The sequence below is a fragment of the Aquarana catesbeiana genome, linkage group LG12 (assembly GCF_042186555.1).
Source record: "Aquarana catesbeiana isolate 2022-GZ linkage group LG12, ASM4218655v1, whole genome shotgun sequence".
NCBI classification, from domain to species: domain Eukaryota; kingdom Metazoa; phylum Chordata; class Amphibia; order Anura; family Ranidae; genus Aquarana; species Aquarana catesbeiana.
The window spans coordinates 76013973-76035803 of NC_133335.1; the positions used below are offsets into that span (position 1 = coordinate 76013973).

General features: G+C 42.6%; 1 protein-coding gene across 1 annotated transcript in view; it reads right to left on the reverse strand.

Annotated features, from left to right (window-relative positions):
- The window catches only part of CDK5RAP3 (CDK5 regulatory subunit associated protein 3), a 74097-nt gene that overhangs the window by 25433 nt on the left and 26833 nt on the right, over nucleotides 1–21831 (reverse strand). The window contains exons 3-7 of the mRNA XM_073608073.1: nucleotides 17200–17331; nucleotides 15565–15665; nucleotides 4433–4481; nucleotides 2753–2931; nucleotides 2495–2631 (exon numbers count right to left, since the gene is read on the reverse strand). Of these exons, the coding sequence (XP_073464174.1) occupies nucleotides 2495–2631; nucleotides 2753–2931; nucleotides 4433–4481; nucleotides 15565–15665; nucleotides 17200–17331 (598 nt within the window). The remainder of the gene's footprint in view (nucleotides 1–2494; nucleotides 2632–2752; nucleotides 2932–4432; nucleotides 4482–15564; nucleotides 15666–17199; nucleotides 17332–21831) is intronic.

Here is a 21831-nt window from a genome sequence, read left to right on the forward strand (position 1 = left end):
AGCACAAAAAATAAAAGCCACAGGGGTGATCAAATACCACCAAAAGAAAGCTCTATTTGTGGGAAAAAAAGGACATCAATTATGTTTGAGTACAGCGTCGCACGACCGCGCAATTGTCAGTTAAAGCGACACAGTGCCATATTGCAATAAAAAGGCATGGTCAGGGGGAAAATCCTTCCGGTCCTTAAGTGGTTAAAGTGGTAATAAAGTCAGGTGGTTTTCTACCTTAACCAACTGACCTCTGGAAGGTTTTACCCCCTTCATGACCAGGGCATTTTTTGCGATACGGCACTGCGTTACTTTAACTGACAATTGCACGTGACACTGTAGCCAAATACAATTTTTGTCCTTTTTTCCCCCCACAAATAGATTTCTTTTGGTGGTATTCGATCACCTGCTATTTTTATTTTTTGCGCTATGAACAAAATAAGTTGACAATTTTGAAAAAAAAAATATAAAAACAATAGTTTTTACTTTCTGTTTTAAAACATATCCCATAAAAATGTAAACAATCAAATGTCTTAATCAGTTTAGGCCAATATGTATTCTGCTACATATTTTTGGTAAAAAAAAATCCCAATAAGCGTATATTGATTGGTTTGTGTAAAAGTTTAATACTAGTAATGGCGGCAATCAGTGACTTAAAGCGGGACTGTGGTGTTGCGGCGGACAAAATCGGACACCAACACTTTTTGGGGACCAGTGACACTAATACAGTGATTAGTGCTAAAAACATATGTACTGTCACAGTACTAATGACACTGGCTGGAAAGGGGTTAACATCAGGGGCAATCAAAGGGTTAACTGTGTGCCTAGCCAGTGCTTTCTCACTGTGTGGGAGGTGCTCTGACTAGGGGAAGGCATTGATCCATGTTCCTGCTTGGCAGGAACACAGGATCAATACCTTCCCTTCGGACAGAATGGCAATCTGCCTTGTTTACAAAGCAGAGAGCCACTGACTGACAGTCACCAGGTCTCTGCTCACAGAGCACTGAGAACCGAGTGATCAGCAATGTTTGATTTTCTCAGTTCTCAGCCTTAGAGCAGGTGGGGGACAGATGCACTATCGATCCGATGCTGCATCCACCTAGGCAAGTATGATTCTAGAAAAAGAAAAAAAAATACTCAACTTCCCTTTATAATGCATTCTAAAAAACCTTGTGTGTGCAGCTCCTCCCCCAGCAACACCTTATACTTACCCGAGCCTGATGTCAATTCTAGTGCTGTGCATGAGAGCAGCATCATTGCTCTCTCTTCTCTGGCTCAGACACAGCATGGGGAAGCCATTGGCTCCCACTGCTGCCAATCACAGCTAGTGAGGAGGCAGCAGGGGATGGAGCCCAACCACATTGTGTGTATCAATGGACAGGGGAGCGAGCCTGTATGAGTGGCTCCATAGCAAGTGGCTTGCTATGGGGGCACTCAGCAAGGGGGAGGAGCCCCAGAATTAATTGCTCCAACCTGATTCTCACTAACTTTAATTGTAATCATGTGATGCCAACATTTGGGATGCCAACACCTGGCTGGTGCCAAGTGCTGGCTCCTCTTGGGTAAGCAACTTAGTGACCATTTCCCCTCCACAATCATTATTATTACATATGTTATGCAATGTGTCATTATGTTTTTGTTATAGATGGTACTTTATATTATTCCTCTTGAAGAAGTGTTTTTTTCCCCGCAAAATATGTAGAGGATTTATTATACACTGAGGATTGATTACATCTTGTGCCCCTAGCTGATGTCTGAAGGGAATTACATTACCAGCATAAATTGTTCTTATTAGTTCAATAACACATGATTTGAAGATGTTATTGTTGCTTATGAACAGTAGTTAAATACATGTTCTTTTTTAATATTTTGTATCAATAAAAATTCAATTTTTATTAATTATGCTATTGCAAATGTTTGGGTACCGAGATAGTAAATTTTCTCTTTTCTGGGGGACGCAGTGGGGATTGACCCCCGTTTTCTATAATCACAATTTGGGGGGATGGGGGGCATTTGTATTCTTAACATTTCCCTGGCTTCCACCCAGAGCACCAAGATGAGGGTGAAACCATCCTTCTTTTGGCAAGATTTGAGGACTGTACAGTACCTCAAATCTTGCTTTGAAGATTATCCCAAAGCTGTGCTGCCGCATCTTCTAGTGGAATTTCCCCATTCCCCAGGATCTCGTTGCCAGAAGGATGACGCGGGCCCCTGGCACCAAGGAACTGAAGCAGAGGCAAACATAATCTACACCCCCCCCCTTCTTTTTTTTTTTTTTTTAATGTTTCTTTCAGTGGAAAGGGGGAGCAATTAAAAAAAAAAAAAAAGGAGGGCATTGCAGAGTGCATTGCAATCAATACATAAAGACTAAATGCACAGTTTTCATTTTTTTTCTATTGACTTAAATTGGACAGGAAACACTGAAAACTATGCGATCTTTTGAATAGCAACCTGTTATAATAACGATAGCCCTGATAGCTCTTTACAGAACTCCTTTTCTTCTTACCTTTCACACACAAATGACACACAGGCCTGATATAACTCGACTGCAGGTAACAGTCCTGCTGCGTCTGCTCCAACCTGTCTTAACGATGATGGCACATCACACACTAGCATCTGAAGTTCTTTACGGACGTCCTCTCCCTGCACAGAGAAACAAAGGTCACCTACATAACTTCATCATAGCAGTTCAGAAAGTAGACACTTTCCAAACAGACAAAAGCTGTTGCTCAGACAGGAGAATATAAAGGCTGCAAGCACTTACAGTGATGCCATAGCGCTTGCAGCTGCTATAATACTGCTCCCTTTGCTCAGCTGCACCATGAACACACTCTTCTGCCCGCCGTTCACTCTCCAAAGCAAGCTGCTGACAACGAGCCATCTGCTTCTTCAGAGCTGGGATCTCGTAACTCACATTGCGCATCAAAAGGCTGCCGCTTTCCGCTATGGCAAACAAACACAGAGCCTCATGTATAGTGTTTGATAGAGAAGTCATGGTCAAAACTTTTTTTTGTTTGCTGCTACGGCAACATAGAAACATCAAAAAATAATAGCGAGAGAAGGGCGCACCAACCTAGCGCATTACCAAAATAAAAAAGCAACAATGGTTGTACTCTCATACAAACGTGGTATAAAGGCAGATCACAACACAGGCTAATGCAAACAATCACCCTCAGGTCAGATGTAGATGGCCGATACTGCCGGAAGACCAGGTGGTGTTGTTAATGGCTTAAGCATTTCAAGGAAGAACCCTCTTCCTCCAAGCCAAAAGAATAAATTAATTTGATTCGGAGGAAGAGGGTTCTTCCTCGAAAGGCTTAAGCCATTTCCAACACCACCTGGTCTTCCGGCAGTATCGGCCATCTACATCTGACCTGAGGGCGATTGTTTGCATCAGCCTGTGTTGAGAAATGCCTTTATACCAGGTTTATATAGGAGTACAACCATCATTGCTTTTATCTGAAATAACATTTTGGTAATGCACTAGGTCAAAGCGCCCTTCTCCCACTATTATTTTTTAGTCTTAAGGATACCCATTGTCCCAAGGAGGGCAACAAGACCACTGCCGTAGAAAGAAGTTGCCTCTACTATGCATCCCCAGGCTTCATACACAAGCGCAGGAGAATTCCTTTAAAACATAGAAACATCCTTATTATCAGTAACTTTTTTTTCGGTAAACTTCAATATGATGAGGACAAGGGCAAACAAAGCCACTGCAAAACTCTGATATCAACATAACAAACTCTATAGAAAAACTGGGAAAACAGATTGGTCAATTTCCTAAAACACAAGGCTCTAGCATTATTTTAAGCTCCAAGAAGCTGTTTTTAGAATTGTTTTTCTGCTCCTAGAATCTAAATAGTGTTATCTTATGTGTCCATGCACGCTACTGTAGGCTATTAGCATGTTTTGAGCTTCAGCGTCTCGGAGCAGAAAAAAATATATTTTTGTAGAGTTTTTGGAAGCGTTTTCCTGGCAGAAAAAAAAAAAAAAAAAAAAGTTAAACGCTCCTAACAGCTTTTTTTAAGCAGTTTTTTTTCTTTTTCTTCATGTACTGTAAACATGCTAATAAAAGGCTAATGCTCCTAAAACAAAACTAGAAGCCGGCACAAAAACACTATTATCAGTCAGCTTTTTAGCATCTGAGCTTATAAAAAATGCTAGTGTGCATGGAGCCTTACAAATTCACAAATTAGAAGTTTTCAGCTACTTTTGATATCTGACACTGCAATACTATTATAATAAAGGATTTTTATAGCGCCTACAGTTTGCGCAGCGCTTTACAACATGAGGGCAGACAGTACAGTTACATTACAATTCAAGAGAAATCAGAGGGCCCTGCTCGTTAGAGCTTACAATCTAGGAGGGAGTACAAAAGGAAAAATACATTTTATGAAAATTTGTGTACAATATAAATCAAGTGGCGTTGACATCTCACACTCACCCAGATATGTATTATCAGCCTGGTATAAAGATATCACCTCCTGCCAGTCCTGTTTTGGGAGATATAATAAATAAGTGAAATATGAATTGCTGCAAAAACTAAATAATTGGGAACACAAGGCGAAACATAAAACAAGATGGTCTAGCATTGTTCATATATGTGTGTAGTGGAAGCAAGCTGCCTGTAAAACAGGGATCCTGCTGCCTACGTTTATGAAAGCTCACTCTTTTTTCCCCAACTCCTCTTAAAGTAGGCCAAGCATTTCATATATATGCAAAAATGCAACAGGTATGACTTTGGATCCGTTGTGGTGTCTTGAATACCCCAATCAAATGACTTTGATTATGTACTTGATGTAATGTATATACACGGTTTGGCATCATGACCTAGATCAGATTTGGAGGAACCTCTCTCAGCACCAATATAAAACTCTATCACAACAACAAATAACTTAAAATCGAGTACTAATGCATGCGCCTATTGGAAATAAATAGATCAGTTTGCTGCATTCGAACACTCTAGGGAGATGCAAGATATAGCTTAACCCATAGATGCTCAACCTGTGGCCCTCCAGCTGTTGCGGAACTACAATTCCCATCATGCCTCTGCCTTTGGGAGTCATGCCTGTAACTGTCAGCAGCTTACAATGCCTCATGAGACTTGTGGTTCCACAAAAGCTGGAGGGCCACAGGTTGACTAAAACAAATGTTAATTCCTAAGCACTTTTTTTTTTTTTTTTTTTTTCAGGGCAAGTTTGGCTTTCATTTGGTGGTAAATGTTAATGGCCATCTCCTGGTTTATTTTTTTATTATCAAAGGAAAACTGACCCAAAATAGTTAAAAAAATAAAAAATAAAAAAAAACAAATTTTTAAATTTAGCAGTATATTTCTTGTTACTACCGTAACCTACCACCAAAGAACACCCCAAAATAAAATTTTCTAGCTCCTGACGATTGCAGCGATACCAAATATGTGTATGTTATTTGCTGTTTGTACACGTAGTACAGCCCAGAAACAATAGCGCACATATTGCTTTTTTTTTTTTTTTATCCTACCTAAAAACACACTAACAAAAAAAATATATACTGTATATATTTTTAATCCTGCCCAAATAATACTGAGCATGACCCTTGACCCTTACCTGACCCAAACACTAACCCTGGCACTGACCTAGATCAAACCTTGATCTAGCGATTTCTTCTTTTATTTATTTTTTACACACTGTTGCCTGTTTATCTCTCTCTGCATGGAGAGAGAAATACAATGCATCTTTCCTCTTCATTGAGGGAGAGGGAGAGGGAAACACAGAGGCGGGCTTTCACAATGTCTGATCACTATGATAGCCAATCACAGCTATAGCTGTCAGTTCTGGGTCCTGATTGTTAGTACGGGACACAGGGCTCCCGCTGAGACCCCAGATAGCATATATGCAGCCTCACGGAAAAAAGCCCAGTCCAGTGAGGCCACATATTTGCATACTGTCGGCAGGAAGGGGTTAAAAACAGTGCTGGGACAGGGAACTGGGAAAATGTCTGCCAAAACAAAAGGATAACACGGTGCTCTGCTTTTTGGCCACATGTCCTAAACCCATCATCATGTCACAGAGCCTGCAGCAGCTCTGCCTTGTTGGTCCAAACATTAACAAAGTCTACAATCACCTTGTTAGAAGTCTGCCAACATCAGTGCCTAAAGATGGACTCCGTGCTAAACAAATATGGTTTGAAAACAAGAGGCACAGTATGTTTTCTTACTTGAAGCTTGGTGCCCTTTGTGTATTTCTTCCAGATAAACAGTATCTCACAAAAGTGAGTACACCCCTCACATTTTTTAAAATATATTATATCTTTTCATGTGAAAACACTGAAGAAATTACACTTTGCTACAATGTAAAGTAGTGAGTGTACAGCTTGTATAACAGTGTAAATTTGGTGTCCCCTCAAAATAACTTAACACAGAGCCATTAATGTCTAAACCACTGGCAACAAAGAGAGTACACCCCTAAGTAAAAATGTCTAAATTGGGCCCAATTAGCCATTTTCCCTTCCCGGTGTTATGTTACTTAACTCGTTAGTGTTACAAGGTCTCAGGTGTGAATGGGGAGCAGGTGTGTTAAATTTGGCGTTATCGCTCTCAATCTTTCATTCCAGTCACTGGAAGTTCAACATGGCACCTCATGGCAAAGAACTCTGAGGATCTGAAAAAAATAATTGTTGGGCTACATAAAGATGGCCTAGGCTATAAGAAGCTTGCCAAGACCCTGAAACTGAGCTGCAACACGGTGGTCAAGACCATACAACGGTTTAACAGGACAGGTTCCATTCAGAACAGGCCTCGCCATGGTCGACCAAAGAAGTTGAGTGCACGTGCTCAGCGTCATATCCAGAGGTTGTCTTTGGGAAATAGATGTACGAGTGCTGCCAGTATTGTTGTAGGGGTTGAGGGGGGGGGGGGTCAGCCTGTCACTACTCAGACCATACGCCGCACACTGCATCAAATTGCTCTGCATGGCTGTCGTCCCAGAAGGAAGCCTCTTCTAAATATGATGCACAAGAAAGTGAAGTAGAATAATAACATATCGAACCAGGTAGGACTTCAGTGATGCAGGTTTTCTTTATTTGACTCATACGAGGAGACAAGTTACAACAAAGGAACAGATATTTGTCTATTGGTTCTCACCGCTATAACCCTTGCAATAGGGCTGCATATATAACAGTGAGCCTGATAGACGCCTATATGGACTTGTCTGTCTAACAATTGTAGAACTTGCATTTATATACCCTTTTACAAGCCTTATCTTATAGCCATCTCTCCTAGATATGATTGGTGGCTAAGATCTACGTCAATGTAACTATCCATAAATCTGACACCTGTTCTACAACCAGACAAACTTATTCATTCCCAGAATTCCTATATGTTCATTAAAGTGATTTATAACTGGTTTTGTCCAATTAAAAACACCTGTGTAGAGACAGTATGGCACCCAGCTGTGTTAAATCAAATCCTCCTTCTCCTGATAAGACTTTACCAACCCAAAGAGAACAGATTTACGACTTTGGGAACATTAACTTTCAATAACCCCACCTTTATGTGTTATGTCTTATTGTTTCTCACTATACAATCCTATGTGCATGTATACATATATATCCACGATTGTCATTTATAAATATTTGGGTGTTTGGAACAGCAATTTAATTTTGATCTATCAAATGACTGAAGGACACAGTAATATTTCAGTAGTGAAATGGGGTTTATTGGATTAACAAAAAATGTGCAATATGCTTTAAAACAAAATTAGACAGGTGCATAAATTTGGGCATCCCAACAGAAAAATCACATCTATATTTAGTAGGGGTGCTGAAATTAATCGTTGCATCGATGCATCGCGATTCGGGTGTCCCCGATGCGGCATCGATGCATAAAAACCGGAAAATCGATGTCCGGTGACGTCATTAGTAGCCCCGCCCCTCCCGGGAAAGCGCTCGAGCATATTTTTAAAATGTCTTTATTTTAATAAATGTGTTACAATTGATGCTGTGCCCCCGCTGTATGTGCTTTTTAAAAAACAATGTCACTTCATACCGAACTTCTCCGGTATACGATCATGTGACTCCCGGCCCGCCCCGCCCCTCTCCTCTTCGCTCTCCGCTTCTGTCTCCTGAGTCCTGACGTCAGCGGGGATTTCTCAGTCCCGCACGCCTCTCTTCTGATACGATAACTATAGTCAGCGGGCGGGACTGAGAATTCCCCGCTGACGTCAGGACTCAGGAGACACGTGAGCGGAGAGCGCAGAGGGAAGAGGAGAGCGGAGAGGGGCGGGACGGCCGGGAGTCACATGATCGCACACCGGTGAAATTTGGTATGAAGTGACATCGTTTTTTAAAAGCACATACAGCGGGGGCACAGCATCAATTGTAATATATTTATTAAAAGAAAGTAATTGTGGGGGGTCAGTGATGGCTGCATTTAATGGGCACAGGTGGCTGCATTTGGGCACAGGTGGCTGAGTTTGGCGGGCACAAGTGGCTGAGTTTGGGCACAGGTGGCTGAGTTTGGCGGGCACAGGTGGCTGCGTTTGGCGGGCACAAGTGGCTGCGTTTGGCGGGCACAAGTGGCTGCGTTTGGCGGGCACAAGTGGCTGCATTTTGGCACAGGTGGCTGAGTTTGGCGGGCACAAGTGGCTGCGTTTGGGCACAGGTGGCTGCGTTTGGGCACAGGTGGCTGCGTTTGGGCACAGGTGGCTGAGTTTGGCGGGCACAAGTGGCTGAGTTTGGGCACAGGTGGCTGAGTTTGGCGGGCACAGGTGGCTGCGTTTGGCGGGCACAAGTGGCTGCGTTTGGCGGGCACAAGTGGCTGCATTTTGGCACAGGTGGCTGAGTTTGGCGGGCACAAGTGGCTGCGTTTGGGCACAGGTGGCTGCGTTTGGGCACAGGTGGCTGCGTTTGGGCACAGGTGGCTGCGTTTGGCGGGCACAAGTGGCTGAGTTTGGGCACAAGTGGCTGTGTTTGGGCACAAGTGGCTGTGTTTGGGCACAAGTGGCTGTGTTTGGGCACAAGTGGCTGTGTTTGGGCACAGGTGGCTGCATTTGATGGGCACAAGTGACTGCTTTTGACGGGCACAGATGGCTGCGTTTGACGGGGGAGGTGCAGTATTTTTCAGTTTGTTTGCGCCCCCCAAAAAAATTTTGAGCACCAGCCACCACTGGTCAGCACAGAGACAGTACAGGGAACTTCACAGGGCTGTTTGTCATCTGTGGATTCTGTCCCTTCTGACCTCCCAGCAGCAGTGTGTGTGAATGTCTGTATCCTGTAGTGCACCGGATTAGTGCACTTTTTAAGGGAGTGAGGTTATTTTTAATTCAAAGCGGAGTTCCAGTCAATTTTTCATTTCTTAGAAGTCAGCAGCTACAAAAAAGTGCATCTTCTGACTTTTAATAAAAAGACACTCACCTCTCCCACAATCCAGCGACGTGGCCACCCAAACCCTCCCTTCTCTCCCCCACCTGTCCACAGCGCTGGCAATACTACTGTGGGCATCCGGCTGTGACAGCTTGCAGCTTCACAGCCGGGTGCGCATGTCTCACTGCGCTGTCCTGCATAGCCGGGCAATCTTTTGGGAACTGTGATGTGTCCCAGAAGATTGCAGGGTGGAAGGGCCACCTAGGCGGCCCAAGCGGAAGTGGGAGCTCGTCGGTAATCGTGATGCATCGCGGAATCGAATCGTTGACCAGATAATCGTAATCGAATCGAATCGTGAGACCAGTGAAGATGCGCAGCCCTAATATTTAGTAGAATAACACAGGGGTTGGTGCTGGGTTGGTCTAGGGGTAGGTGGACCCACATCCCAAGGTAAACTTGCTTTGTGGAAATTGATCCTCTATGGGGACTTTAAGAGGGAACACCTACTTATAGGTCAAAAGAAGTATAGAAAATATAGGGATTGTATGAAAAAGTGTTTAATAATAATGTGGATTTTACAGTAGATCTGTAGTACAGGGGGTAAATGTGCAGCAAACGTGATACATACAGAAATTAGCAATACAGAACATGCATGGATTAATTCACAATCCTAGCACTCCAATACACATAAAGTACATATGCGGGGAGTACCCGACGCGTTTCGAGCTATGCTCTTCCTCAGGGGTATCAGATTGGAATCAGCAAACAGACAGATGTGTCTATAAATTAAAAACAGTAATAACAATCATAAACCAATTGTAAGGGAAGTGTAATTGGTATACATATATCATAAAGCATATAAACAATATGAAGAAAAAATGAAAAATAATAATGGTAGAAAAATGCAAGTATACAATATCTGTAAGAAGACACAGTGAATACTGACCATGTGGTATTGCTAGGGAGGCATGTATCTAATGCTGCATCCATAAAAAAGAAAAGAAAGGGGGGGGGGACGTGACACCATCGGGCGTAGGTCCTGCTCCTGGTCCACAAACCGCGAGGCCTGTGTACCCACCCGAGGCACGACAGCCCGGGAACGCAAACCCCAACAGAGGGCGTCAAAAAAAACGTCATCTATAAACCGTCATCTATATCTCCTCAAACAATTGATGGGCCCACTCTAGGTATGTCACTCTAACTTCGTTTGGCTGTCCCCCTATTAGTGGGATACTCTACCCCCAGGGGCCTCACCGAACCCCAAAACTGCTCCCCTCCATCACCACCTTTTGCCTCTTCACTTACCCTACCCCTTTTTCATTTTCATTTTTTGCTCCTTACAGACTGGAGCCCTCCCAGGACCTTTCTACTTTGGTGGTTTTTTTGACGCCCTCTGTTGGGGTTTGCGTTCCCGGGCTGTCGTGCCTCGGGTGGGTACACAGGCCTCGCGGTTTGTGGACCAGGAGCAGGACCTACGCCCGATGGTGTCACGTCCCCCCCCCCTCCTTTCTTTTCTTTTTTATGGATGCAGCATTAGATACATGCCTCCCTAGCAATACCACATGGTCAGTATTCACTGTGTCTTCTTACAGATATTGTATACTTGCATTTTTCTACCATTATTATTTTTCATTTTTTCTTCATATTGTTTATATGCTTTATGATATATGTATACCAATTACATTTCCCTTACAATTGGTTTATGATTGTTATTACTGTTTTTAATTTATAGACACATCTGTCTGCTGATTCCAATCTGATACCCCTGAGGAAGAGCATAGCTCGAAACGCGTCGGGTACTCCCCGCATATGTACTTTATGTGTATTGGAGTTCTAGGATTGTGAATTAATCCATGCATGTTCTGTATTGCTAATTTCTGTATGTATCACGTTTGCTGCACATTTACCCCCTGTACTACAGATCTACTGTAAAATCCACATTATTATTAAACACTTTTTCATACAATCCCTATATTTTCTATACTTCTTTTGACCTATAAGTAGGTGTTCCCTCTTAAAGTCCCCATAGAGGATCAATTTCCACAAAGTAATATTTAGTAGAACCTCCTTTGCAGAAATAACAGCGTCTAGATACTTCCTATAGCCTGTAATGAGTGTCTGGATTCTGGATGAATGTATTTTGGACCATTCCTCCTTACAAAACATCTCCAGTTCAGTTAGGTTTGATGGTTGCCGAGCATGGACAGCCCGCTTCAAATCACCCCACAGATGTTCAATGATATTCAGGTCTGGAGACTGGGATGGCCATTCCAGAACACTGTACTTGTGCCTCTGCATAATAGCCCGAGTAGATTTTGAGCAGTGTTTTGGGTCGTTGTCTTGTTGAAATATCCAGCCCTGGCGTAACTTCAACTTTGTGACTGATTCCTCAACATTATTCTCAAGAATCTGCTGATATTGAGTGGAATCCATGCGACCCTCACCAGGGTGATGCTCAATAGGGTTTAGGTCTGGCCAAGTATGTCTCCAGACCTAAAGCCTATTGAGCATCTGTGGGTCATCCGGAAACAGAAGGTGGAGGAGCGCAAGGTCTCTAACATCCACCAGCTCCGTGATGTTGTCATGGAGGAGTGGAAAAGGACTCCAGTGGCAACCTGTGAAGCTCTGGTGAACTCCATACCCAAGAGGGTTAAGGCAGTGCTGGAAAATAACAGTGGCCACACAAAATATTGACACTTTGGGCCCAATTTGGACATTTTCACTTAGGGGTGTACTCACTTTTGTTGCCAGCGGTTTAGACATTAATGGCTGTGTGTTGAGTTATTTTGAGGGGGCAGCAAATTTACACTGTTATACAAGCTGTACACTTACTACTTTACATTGTAGCAAAGTGTCATTTCTTCAGTGTTGTCACATGAAAAGATATAATAAAATATTTACAAAAATGTGAGAGGTGTACTCACTTTTGTGAGATATTGTATGTAGTGATCTAGCATGAAACAACTATGTGCAGTAGCTTCCTGTATTAAAGACGTCACTGCTGCTCTCTATTATTTGTGTAGGGAGAGTTGTCTTGTATCTCCCCTCTGTAGTTTTCTGCAGGCATTTACCTTACCACAGCCCTGCTCTTTGCACAAAATATGGGCAGCACAGCGAAGATGTCAGTTCTACTTTTGTTTGGTATTTAGTGCACACAAAGTATTAAAGTGATTGTAAAGGCTCATTTTTTTTTTTAAACAAAGGGTTACTCCAGTTTGTCTGCACAGTGGGATTTTATTTGACTGTAATATGAGGGCGTTCTTTCTACAATTTTTTGGAGACACTACTACCAGATGCTGCTATGCCTTGGTAAGAGGTTGTCCCCATTGAGGTATTCGGAGTCTTTGACCCTTCTGACTGGACCTTGTTTTGGTCGGTTGGATTGGCCGAAAAATTCACCTCCTTGTAATAAAAAAATAATAAAAATATGTGTCCCTGTTTTAACTCCAATTTCATTTATCTATTTTTATTTAATATTTAAATACACAAGCACTCTGTGAGATGTAGGTGATGCTCAATTGTGAACCTAATGAGGGTGGATCTGCTCCTGATGAAATTTATGTTCGTTGAGAATAGATGTCTAACATAGGGCCTTCTATGAGACTTGCATACTTCCACCTTTGGAAAATCACCTCTAGAGGCTGCTATGCCTCTATATGTAGGTGATTATTGCAGCTCTCGTAGTAGAAATCACCACCAGAGGTCACTATGCCCCGTGGAGGGGGTGTCCCCATTGAGGCCTTTTATTTCACCAGCCTTTCGGACTGGGCCTTTTTCGGTTGGTCCAATCAGCAGAAAAAATCTCACGTTTTCTCTGAGAGGTATATGATGCTTAATTATGTACCCAAGTAGATGATAGACCTATCCCCGATCCAATATGGCTTGGTGGAAATAGAGGTTTATTATATGAGGTCTGATGAAAGTTGCGCAGTGAGTTGCGATTCCATTAGTGACCTCTTATTGGGATCATAAATATTGTCCGATTGGGTTTAAACTCCTCGGATTTAGAATAGTAGTAACTTTTCCTTTGAACCTTGATAGGAAAGATCATACTTACTGTCAATGAGTTGCAAGCTTTCTATTCCTCATTAGTTTGGGCACTTGCCCTTTTTCAAAATGGAGTAGCTTTGGAGACCGCTTCCTGAAGCTCAGAACGAGGTGTGGTTTTCCCTTTGGAGATACATATAAGGTGGTGAGTCAGCATGACGCCCGTGCCCCTGGACGACGTCAGTTGTGATGAAATGCGTAGGGTGGAGCAACATGCTGACCTCACCGCATTCGCACAGGTAGAGTGCTGGGCTGCATGGGCGAGCTGGCTTGATTTTAATGCTCTATTTATCTACTTAAGTGCAAGTGCAATATTTTTTTTACAATAAAATGATCGTAAGATTTTATACTATGGAAGCCTTTTATGTCTTCATGGGGATTATATGGCAATGTTTTCCTTTGAGTTGTGGAAACCTACGAAGACGCTGTGGCTGAGACTGTTGCTGTGTGTAACAAAGGCCCTGGCTGGGTATTAAGCCAAAAGCGCTTGTGATCTCTTGTAATAGGAGATCATAGGAAGTCGGTAAGCGGCAGTGTGTCTAATGGTGGAAGTTATCTCTTTCTTATATCACATTCCTTGGGTGCAACGTTCCTCATTTCACATTGTCATTACACTGGATGGACTTTACTTGTTGTTACTAGTTACTTTTTATTCATTTAATCACATTGTTCAGAAAATAGCACAGCTTATTTATTGAAAAACAAACATGTTATACTTACCTCCTCTGTGCAGTTGGTTTTGCACAGAGCAGCCTGGATCTTCCTCTTCTGGGATCCCTCTTTGCTGCTCCTAGTTCCTCCCTCCTTTGAGTGCCCCTCAGCCAGCAGCTTACTACAGGGGTTACCCAAACTGAGTCAGAGCTCTGTGTATCCATTCAGACACGGAGTTCTCATGTGGCCCCACCCCCTCTCTCCCGATTGGATAACTACCTTTGATTGACAGCCACGGGAACAAATAGCGCAGCTGCTCTGTCTCAGCCAATCAGAAGTGCACTGGATGGCTGAGGGGATAGTGGACATCTCTGGAGAGAGAAGGAGCTCAGGTAGGTAATCGGGGGGATGCTGGGTAGGCTGCTGCACACAGAAGGTTTTTTTATCTTAAGTTAAGCCTTTGTGGCTTTTAAGGAATATACTCTGAGTCACAGGTTCAGCTTTTAAAGTATATCTAATACCAGGAACAAAAATGTATTATATTGCCCACAAATCCTTACATATATGGCAACATTAGTTTTCTTTTCTAAAGCCAAATACACTTTCTGCAAGTACAGAAAATTTCCTGTGGGTCCTGTCAGAAAGCTTGTGTCCTTTGGTTGACTGAAATGTTATCAGCCCTCTCAGCTAGATTTTGTGAACTACAAAGCAATGACCCTCTAGGTAACGGAGATCAAAAGAGGCGGAGGTGTTTAAATCAGGAGGGCAACCTAGGATGACAACGCTGCTCCTACATAGATACCATTTGTCACCGTAGGATAGGAAGTGTCATTGGCAGGATCACCAGGTGAAAATAAAGGACAAACACCTAAAAATAAGTAAAAAGCTACCAAAATTTAAGACCAGTAAGTTGCGGTATAATACATTTTTGTTTTTGGGTTTAGGTATGCTTTAAAATGGTTCTAAAGCTAAAATGTTTTTATTACCTTATTGCATTCTCTGCATTAGGGTAAAAAATATTTTGCCACTTGCTGTGCCCCCCATCCCCAAGTCCCCTATTGAACCAGCACTGTGCCCATCTGCAGTTCTTCTCCCCGTGTCTCTCTTCTCACAGGAGGTCATTGGCTCCTGCTGCTGTCAATCAAATACTGTGACACACAAGGTGGGGGGCAGGGCCAAGATGTGGTGTGTGTGGACACACACAGCCCAGCTCAAAAGTGAGCCTGCATGACTGAACCCATAGCAAGCGGCTTGCTATGAGGGCAGACACAGAAGGGGAGCCAAGATCGCCAGTGGGGGACCCCAGTAGAGGAGGTTCAGGGCCACACTGTGCAATACCAGAGAGTAGGTGAGCATAACAGGTTTGTTATTTTAATTTAAAAAAATGCCTTTGGAAATCATTAAAGTCATGTGACCTGGAACTGAACAACACAGAATCTGCTGGTTATGTAAAAAGAAAACATTTTGCTCACCCCAACACTCATACTCTACTGTACCATCTCAGAACTATTTCATTAAGAAGCTTATTCTTTAAATCACCTTCATTCTTTGTGAAGAGTATCGTCCAAAGAGGTTCTTAGTGGCAGCTTCTGTACCCTTCAATATCTCCACAATCTTCAAACAGTGAAAGTAATTAATATCTGGAAAAACAAGGACATATATATTTAGCCTACTGCACTAATGAAATATGACAGAGATGAGCAGCGAGGTTGGAGCCAAGTTCTCATTGTCTGGGAGCTATGGACAAGATCACTCAAGAACAGCTGCCTTTTCCATTCCGGACACTAAGTATCATAGCAGATACATCTTGGGTTCAGAAGCTCGGAGGTAGTCCATACAAGGACAGGTTATTGTCAGGACCGGACCTTTCTCAGCAGATTAATTGTATGTCTATGAGCACCTTTTATACTGACATGGCTGAATATTAGCTTTCAATGCATGCTTTTAACCACTTGACCTCCAAAAAACTTACCCCCCTTAATGACCAGGTCATTTTTTTGCGATATATTACTTGAACTGACACCTACGTGGTCATGCAACCCAATTAAAATTGATGTCCTTTATTTTCCCCATAAATAAAGTTTTCTTTTGGTGGTATTTGATCACTGGGGGGGGGTTTATGCTATAAACAAAAAAGGAAGATTTAGAAAAAAATATATTTTTTTTACTTTCTGCTATAAAACATATCCAATAAAAAACAAATGTTATTATAAATTTAGGCCAATATGTATTCTATATATTTTTGGTAAAAATAATCCCAATATGCGTATATCGATTGGTTTGCGCAAAAGTTATAGCGTCTACACACTATATACATTTTTTCTTACTTTTATTTTTATTACCTTCTAGTAATGGCGGTGATCAGCGACTTATAGCGGGACTGCGGTGGGCATTCTGACACTAACTGACACTTTTTGGAGACAAGTGACATGAATACAGTGATCAGTGCTAAAAAATATGTACTGTCAGGTGCGATCAAATGTTAACGGTGTGCCTAGCCAGTGTTTTACTAGGAGAAGAGATGGAATTTATTTCCTGCTTTGTAGGGACACAAATTTCATCCCTTTCCCCGTCAGAAAGACAATCTGCCTTGTTTACATAAGCAGATCACAGTTCTGGCTCTCTGTCTGACCCATCAGCTTCCGCTATGTGCAATCACAGCGGAAGCGAGCTGCCGGCGGCACGCATCCTACCTTGAAGTGTCGAACCACACACATACATACATGCACATATATATATATATATATATATATATATATATATATATATATATATATATATATATATACACACACACACATATATATATATATATATATATATATATATATATATATATATATATATATATATATATATATAGTGATCCAGTGCTGTCCTGTAGCAGTAAAACTGCTATAGAGCGGTCTAGAAGCAGTTAATACAGCCACAAACAATATTTTTTAGTGGTAATAATATACTATATGATATTAATGCCACAGCCAATCATATAATCAGGTATCATCTAACCTGAAGCTTTAGCCCAACCCTGATGCTTACACTCGATGCAGCTTTTTGCTTGCTAAGAACTAGTGTCATTGTCAGTCCAATATTTCTTAACCTAAAAATGTTTACAACTGACAATATGAACTGTCAATTATTATTATTCCACGTGTCATGTAAATTTCCACATACATGTTCCGGACAGCAGCTTCCTGATATCCTCATGTTCTGGCATGTCCTGCAACGCTTGATTAATCTTCTCTCTGATCTGCTGTACCTTGTTCTGCCACTTGAGGGTGCAATGCCTTCTATCCACCAACCAGTCTGCAAAGAACACAAAATAAAGTGAGAGGCATATGTGACAATATTATTGTTTAAAGAGCAAGGGTCCTTTCACACGGGAGTTCCGTTTGTCCATTTGTCCTCCATCCGTTGACGGATGAAAAACGGACATACATGTATGTCTATGGGCTAGCCGACGTTAGCAGATGGTCATCCGCTGACATCAGACTCCGTTAAGTTCCGTTTTCTGAGATGGAAGAAAACCCTTTTTTTTTTGGATGTTAGCGGACGACATCCTACATCCCATCCGCTGACATACATTTTTAAACCCCTTTTTTTTCCCCCTCTTTAAAACACACAATATATAGCTGGTTGCTAAGGAGGGTGACGGGAAGCAGGCCGGCGCATCCTTAACAACCGATGAGTCATCAGCTGTCAGCGGGCTTACCCGCTGACAGCTGAATGTAAAAAAAAAACTAAATCGTGAAAAAAACGGCATGGGGATCCCCCCCCAGGTCCATACCAGGCCCTTCGGGTCTAGTATGGATTCGGAGAAACCCCCCCCCCCCATGCCAAAATGTAAGAAAAAAAAATGGCATGGGTGCCCCCCCCCAAAATCCATACCAGATCCAAGCCTCCCCTATGTGAATGGGTAGGGGTACACTGTACCCCTAACCATTTACCCCAAAAAGCAGTGAAATGTAAATAACAAAAAAACAAAACACAAGAGCCGGTTTTTGACAAGTCCTTTATTTAAAAAATAGCTCTGAGCTGTCTTCTCCCGATGCCGTCTCCTTCCTTGCCGCCGGTTACTCGCTAAATTAAAAAAAAAAAAAAAGCCGCTCTTCTTACGTGGCTGTCTTCTTTCGTTGTGTTGTCGGCCGCTGTCTGACAGCTCTTATATAGCCATGGGGCGTGGGAATCGGGTGACGTCACCCAGAGAGCCCGACCCTTGTGATGGCAAGGAAGAAGACGGCAGCGGGGAGAAGACAGCTCGGAGCTATTTTTTAATAAAGGACTTGTCAAAAAACAGCTTTTTGGAGTGCATGGGTAGGTGTACAATGTACCCGATACCCATTTACATGGGGGGGGGGGGGATCTGGGGGCCCCCTTGTTAAAGGTGGCTTCCAGATTCCGATAAGCCCCACGTCCGCAGACCCCGACAATCACCGGACAGGGTTGTCGGGAAGAGGCCCTTGTCCCCATCAACACGTTCCCATGTTGAGGGCATGCGGCCTGGTATGGTTCAGGAAAGGAGGAGTGCTCGCTCGTCCCCTCCCTTTCCTGACCTGCCGGGCTGCATGCTCGGATAAGGGTTTGGTATGGATTTTAGGGGGGACCCCACGCCATTCTTTTTTTATATTTTTGCATGGGGGGGTCCCCTCTGAATCCATACTAGACCTAAAGGGCCTGGTATGGACCTGGGGGGGGGGGGCACCCCACGCCATTTTTTTCGCAATTTTGTTTTTGCCATTATTTTTTTACATTCAGCTGTCAGCAGGTAAGGATGTGGCGGCCGGCTTTTCGGCCCCTTTCTTAGCAAACAGATATATACAGTGTTTGAAGTTCAGTTCAGTCACTTTTTCAGCAGACATGAAAACAGATGTAAAAATTGACATCCGTATCCGTTTTTGATCCGTTTTTTTACAAAAAAAAAGTAACTGAACTAAAAAACTGAACGCCCGTGTGAAAGTACCCTAACTCCACTTTTGTTGAGAAAAATAAAAAACATTCCCCCCTGGGTGATCTATGTACATTGCAAGGATTATAATAATCTTTGTTGCAGATTTCTACCTTTTGTTAGTCTGAAGAAATCCCTCTGTGTTTCTCTGTGCCCACGTGGGAAAAAGAGTCTAACAGGAGCGGTTTCATAATTATCAATCAGCTGTGGTACCTGCAGAGCACTAATGAGGAAATCTGCTGGGTCTGCATCCCTATAGACATGTTCCTATTGGGAGTATCTCACCAAAAATAACATTTTTAATAACATTCAATTACAATATGACTTGTGTCATATTGTAATAGAATGCGCTATATTATTTTTTCTTTATTTGCCATTTTTCTTCCCCACGAAAGTGGAGTTGCCCTTTGAATTTAATTTGTACTTCTATAGTGCTTTCTCCCTGGGGGGATGGCAAACATCTCGGGAATCCCTCAACTGAATCACTTAACCTAACCGCATGTCTTTGGAACGTTGGTGAAATTCAGAGTACCCAGAGGAAACCATGCAGATAAATGGGAGAACATGCAAACTCCATGCAGATAGTGTCAAAGTCAGGGTTTCGAACAATGAATCTCAGTGCTGCAAGGTAGAGGTGCTAAACACAAAGCCGCTGTGCTGATGAATGGTGAACAAGGTATGTTTCTAATTCATATATTTCATTTCACATGTCCATCTACGACCTGCTGAGTTTAAGCTTCTTCCATTTTATTGTTTGGCACCAAAAGTGTACATTACTGCTCTGTCTACTGGTTGTTAAAGTGAAGCATCAAGCTCAACTAGTTTTTTTTCTAATTTTTGGAAAAAATGGGGAAGGGTTAGGACCTCTGTCATTTTTTTATTGAGATCCATTTATCAGTAATGGAGATGATCACCTATTTTTGAGGCCAACACCAACATTTTACAGTTGTCCGGGGGGGGGTCTTGCATTGGGAACAGTGACAACTTTGATGAGATTCCCACTCATTTCCTGCTGTGTCTGAGGGACAGGAAGCTGTGGTAAATCTGCCAGCAATAAGAAAAGGACAGAGGTTCTTACCCTTCCCTACTCTATGAATTAACAATTGATTTTATTTCAAATGCATGCAGGAAGGGGCTTTTTAAGTTTTATTTTCAGAATGCCAGAATGACAGCTACTCGGGGACTCGCTATGTAAACTAGGATCAGAATGACAGGCCCAGAGCCTATGCCATTACAACCCCAATTTCAAAAAAGTTGGGACACTGTATAAAATCTACATAAAAACAAAACACACTGATTGACAAATCTCATAAATCCATATTTTACTCACAATAAAAAATAGAAAACATATCTACCTGCAAGGAGTTTGCATGTTCTCCCTGTACATGTATGGGTTTCTTCTGGGTGCTCCGGTTTCCTCCCACACTCCAAAGACATGCTGGTAGGTTAATTGGCTCCTGTCTAAACTGGCTCTAGTGTGTGTGTGTGTGTGTGTGTGTGTGTGTGTGTGTGTGTGTGTGTGTGTGTGTGTGAGACATGCTGGTAGGTTAATTGGCTCCTGTCTAAACTGGCTCTAGTGTGTGTGTGTGTGTGTGTGTGTGTGTGTGTGTGTGTGTGTGTGTGTGTGTGTGTGTCTGTGTGTGAGAGAGTTAGGGACCTTAGACTGTAAGCTCCTTGAGGGCAGGGACTGATGTGAATGTACAATATACACTCACTGGCCACTTTATTAGGTATACCGGTTCAATTGCTTGGTCACGCAAATTGCTAATCAGCCAATCACATGGCAGCAACTCAATGCATTTAGGCATCTAGACCTGGTGAAGACAACATGCTGAAGTGCAAGCCAAGCTTCAGAATGGGGAAGAAAGTGGATTTAAGGGACTTTGAACGTGACATGGTTGTTGGTGCCAGACGGGCTGGTCTGAGTATTTCAAAAACTGCTGATCTACTGGGATTTTCACACAGAACCATCTCTAGCGTTTACAAAAAATGGTCCGAATAAGAGAAAATATCCAGTGAGCAGCAGTTGTGTGGACAAAAATGCCTTGTTGATGTCAGAGGAGAATGGGCAACAGTAACTCAAATAACCACTCATTATAAACATGGTATGCAAAATACCATCTCTGGACACAACACATTGAACCTTGAAGCAGATGGGCTACACAGCAGCAGAAGACCACACTGGGTGCCACTCCTGTCAGCTAAGAACAGGAAACTGAGGCTACAATTTGCACAGGCTCACTAAAAGTGGACAATAGAAAATTGGAAAAATGTTGCCTGGTCTGACAAGTCTCGATTTCAGCTGCAACATTCAGATGGTAGGGTCAGAATTTGGTGTAATCAAAATGAAAGCATGGATCCATCCTGCCTTGTATCAACAGTTCAGGCTGGTGGTGTAATGGTGTGGGGGATATTTTCTTGGCACACTTTGGGCCCCTTGGTACCAACTGAGCATTGTTTAAACACCACGGCCTACCTGAGTACAGTGTACCCATCTTCTGATGGCTCCTTCCAGCAGGATAATGCACCATGTCACAAAGCTCAAATCTTCTCACCACTGGTTTCTTGATCATGACAATGAGGTCACTGTACTCCAATAGCCTCCACAGTCATCAGATCTCATCCAATAGAGAAGAGTTGGGATGTTTGGAAGAGGAGATTCGCATCATGGATGTGCAGCTGACAAATCTGTAGCAACTGTGTGATGTTATGTCACTATGGACCAAAATCTCTGAGGAATGTTTCCAACACCTTGTTGAATCTATGCCACGAAGAATTAAGGCCGTTCTGAAATCAAAAGGGGGTCCAACCCGATACTAGCAAGGTGTACCTAATAAAGTGGCCGGTGAGTGTATATGTAA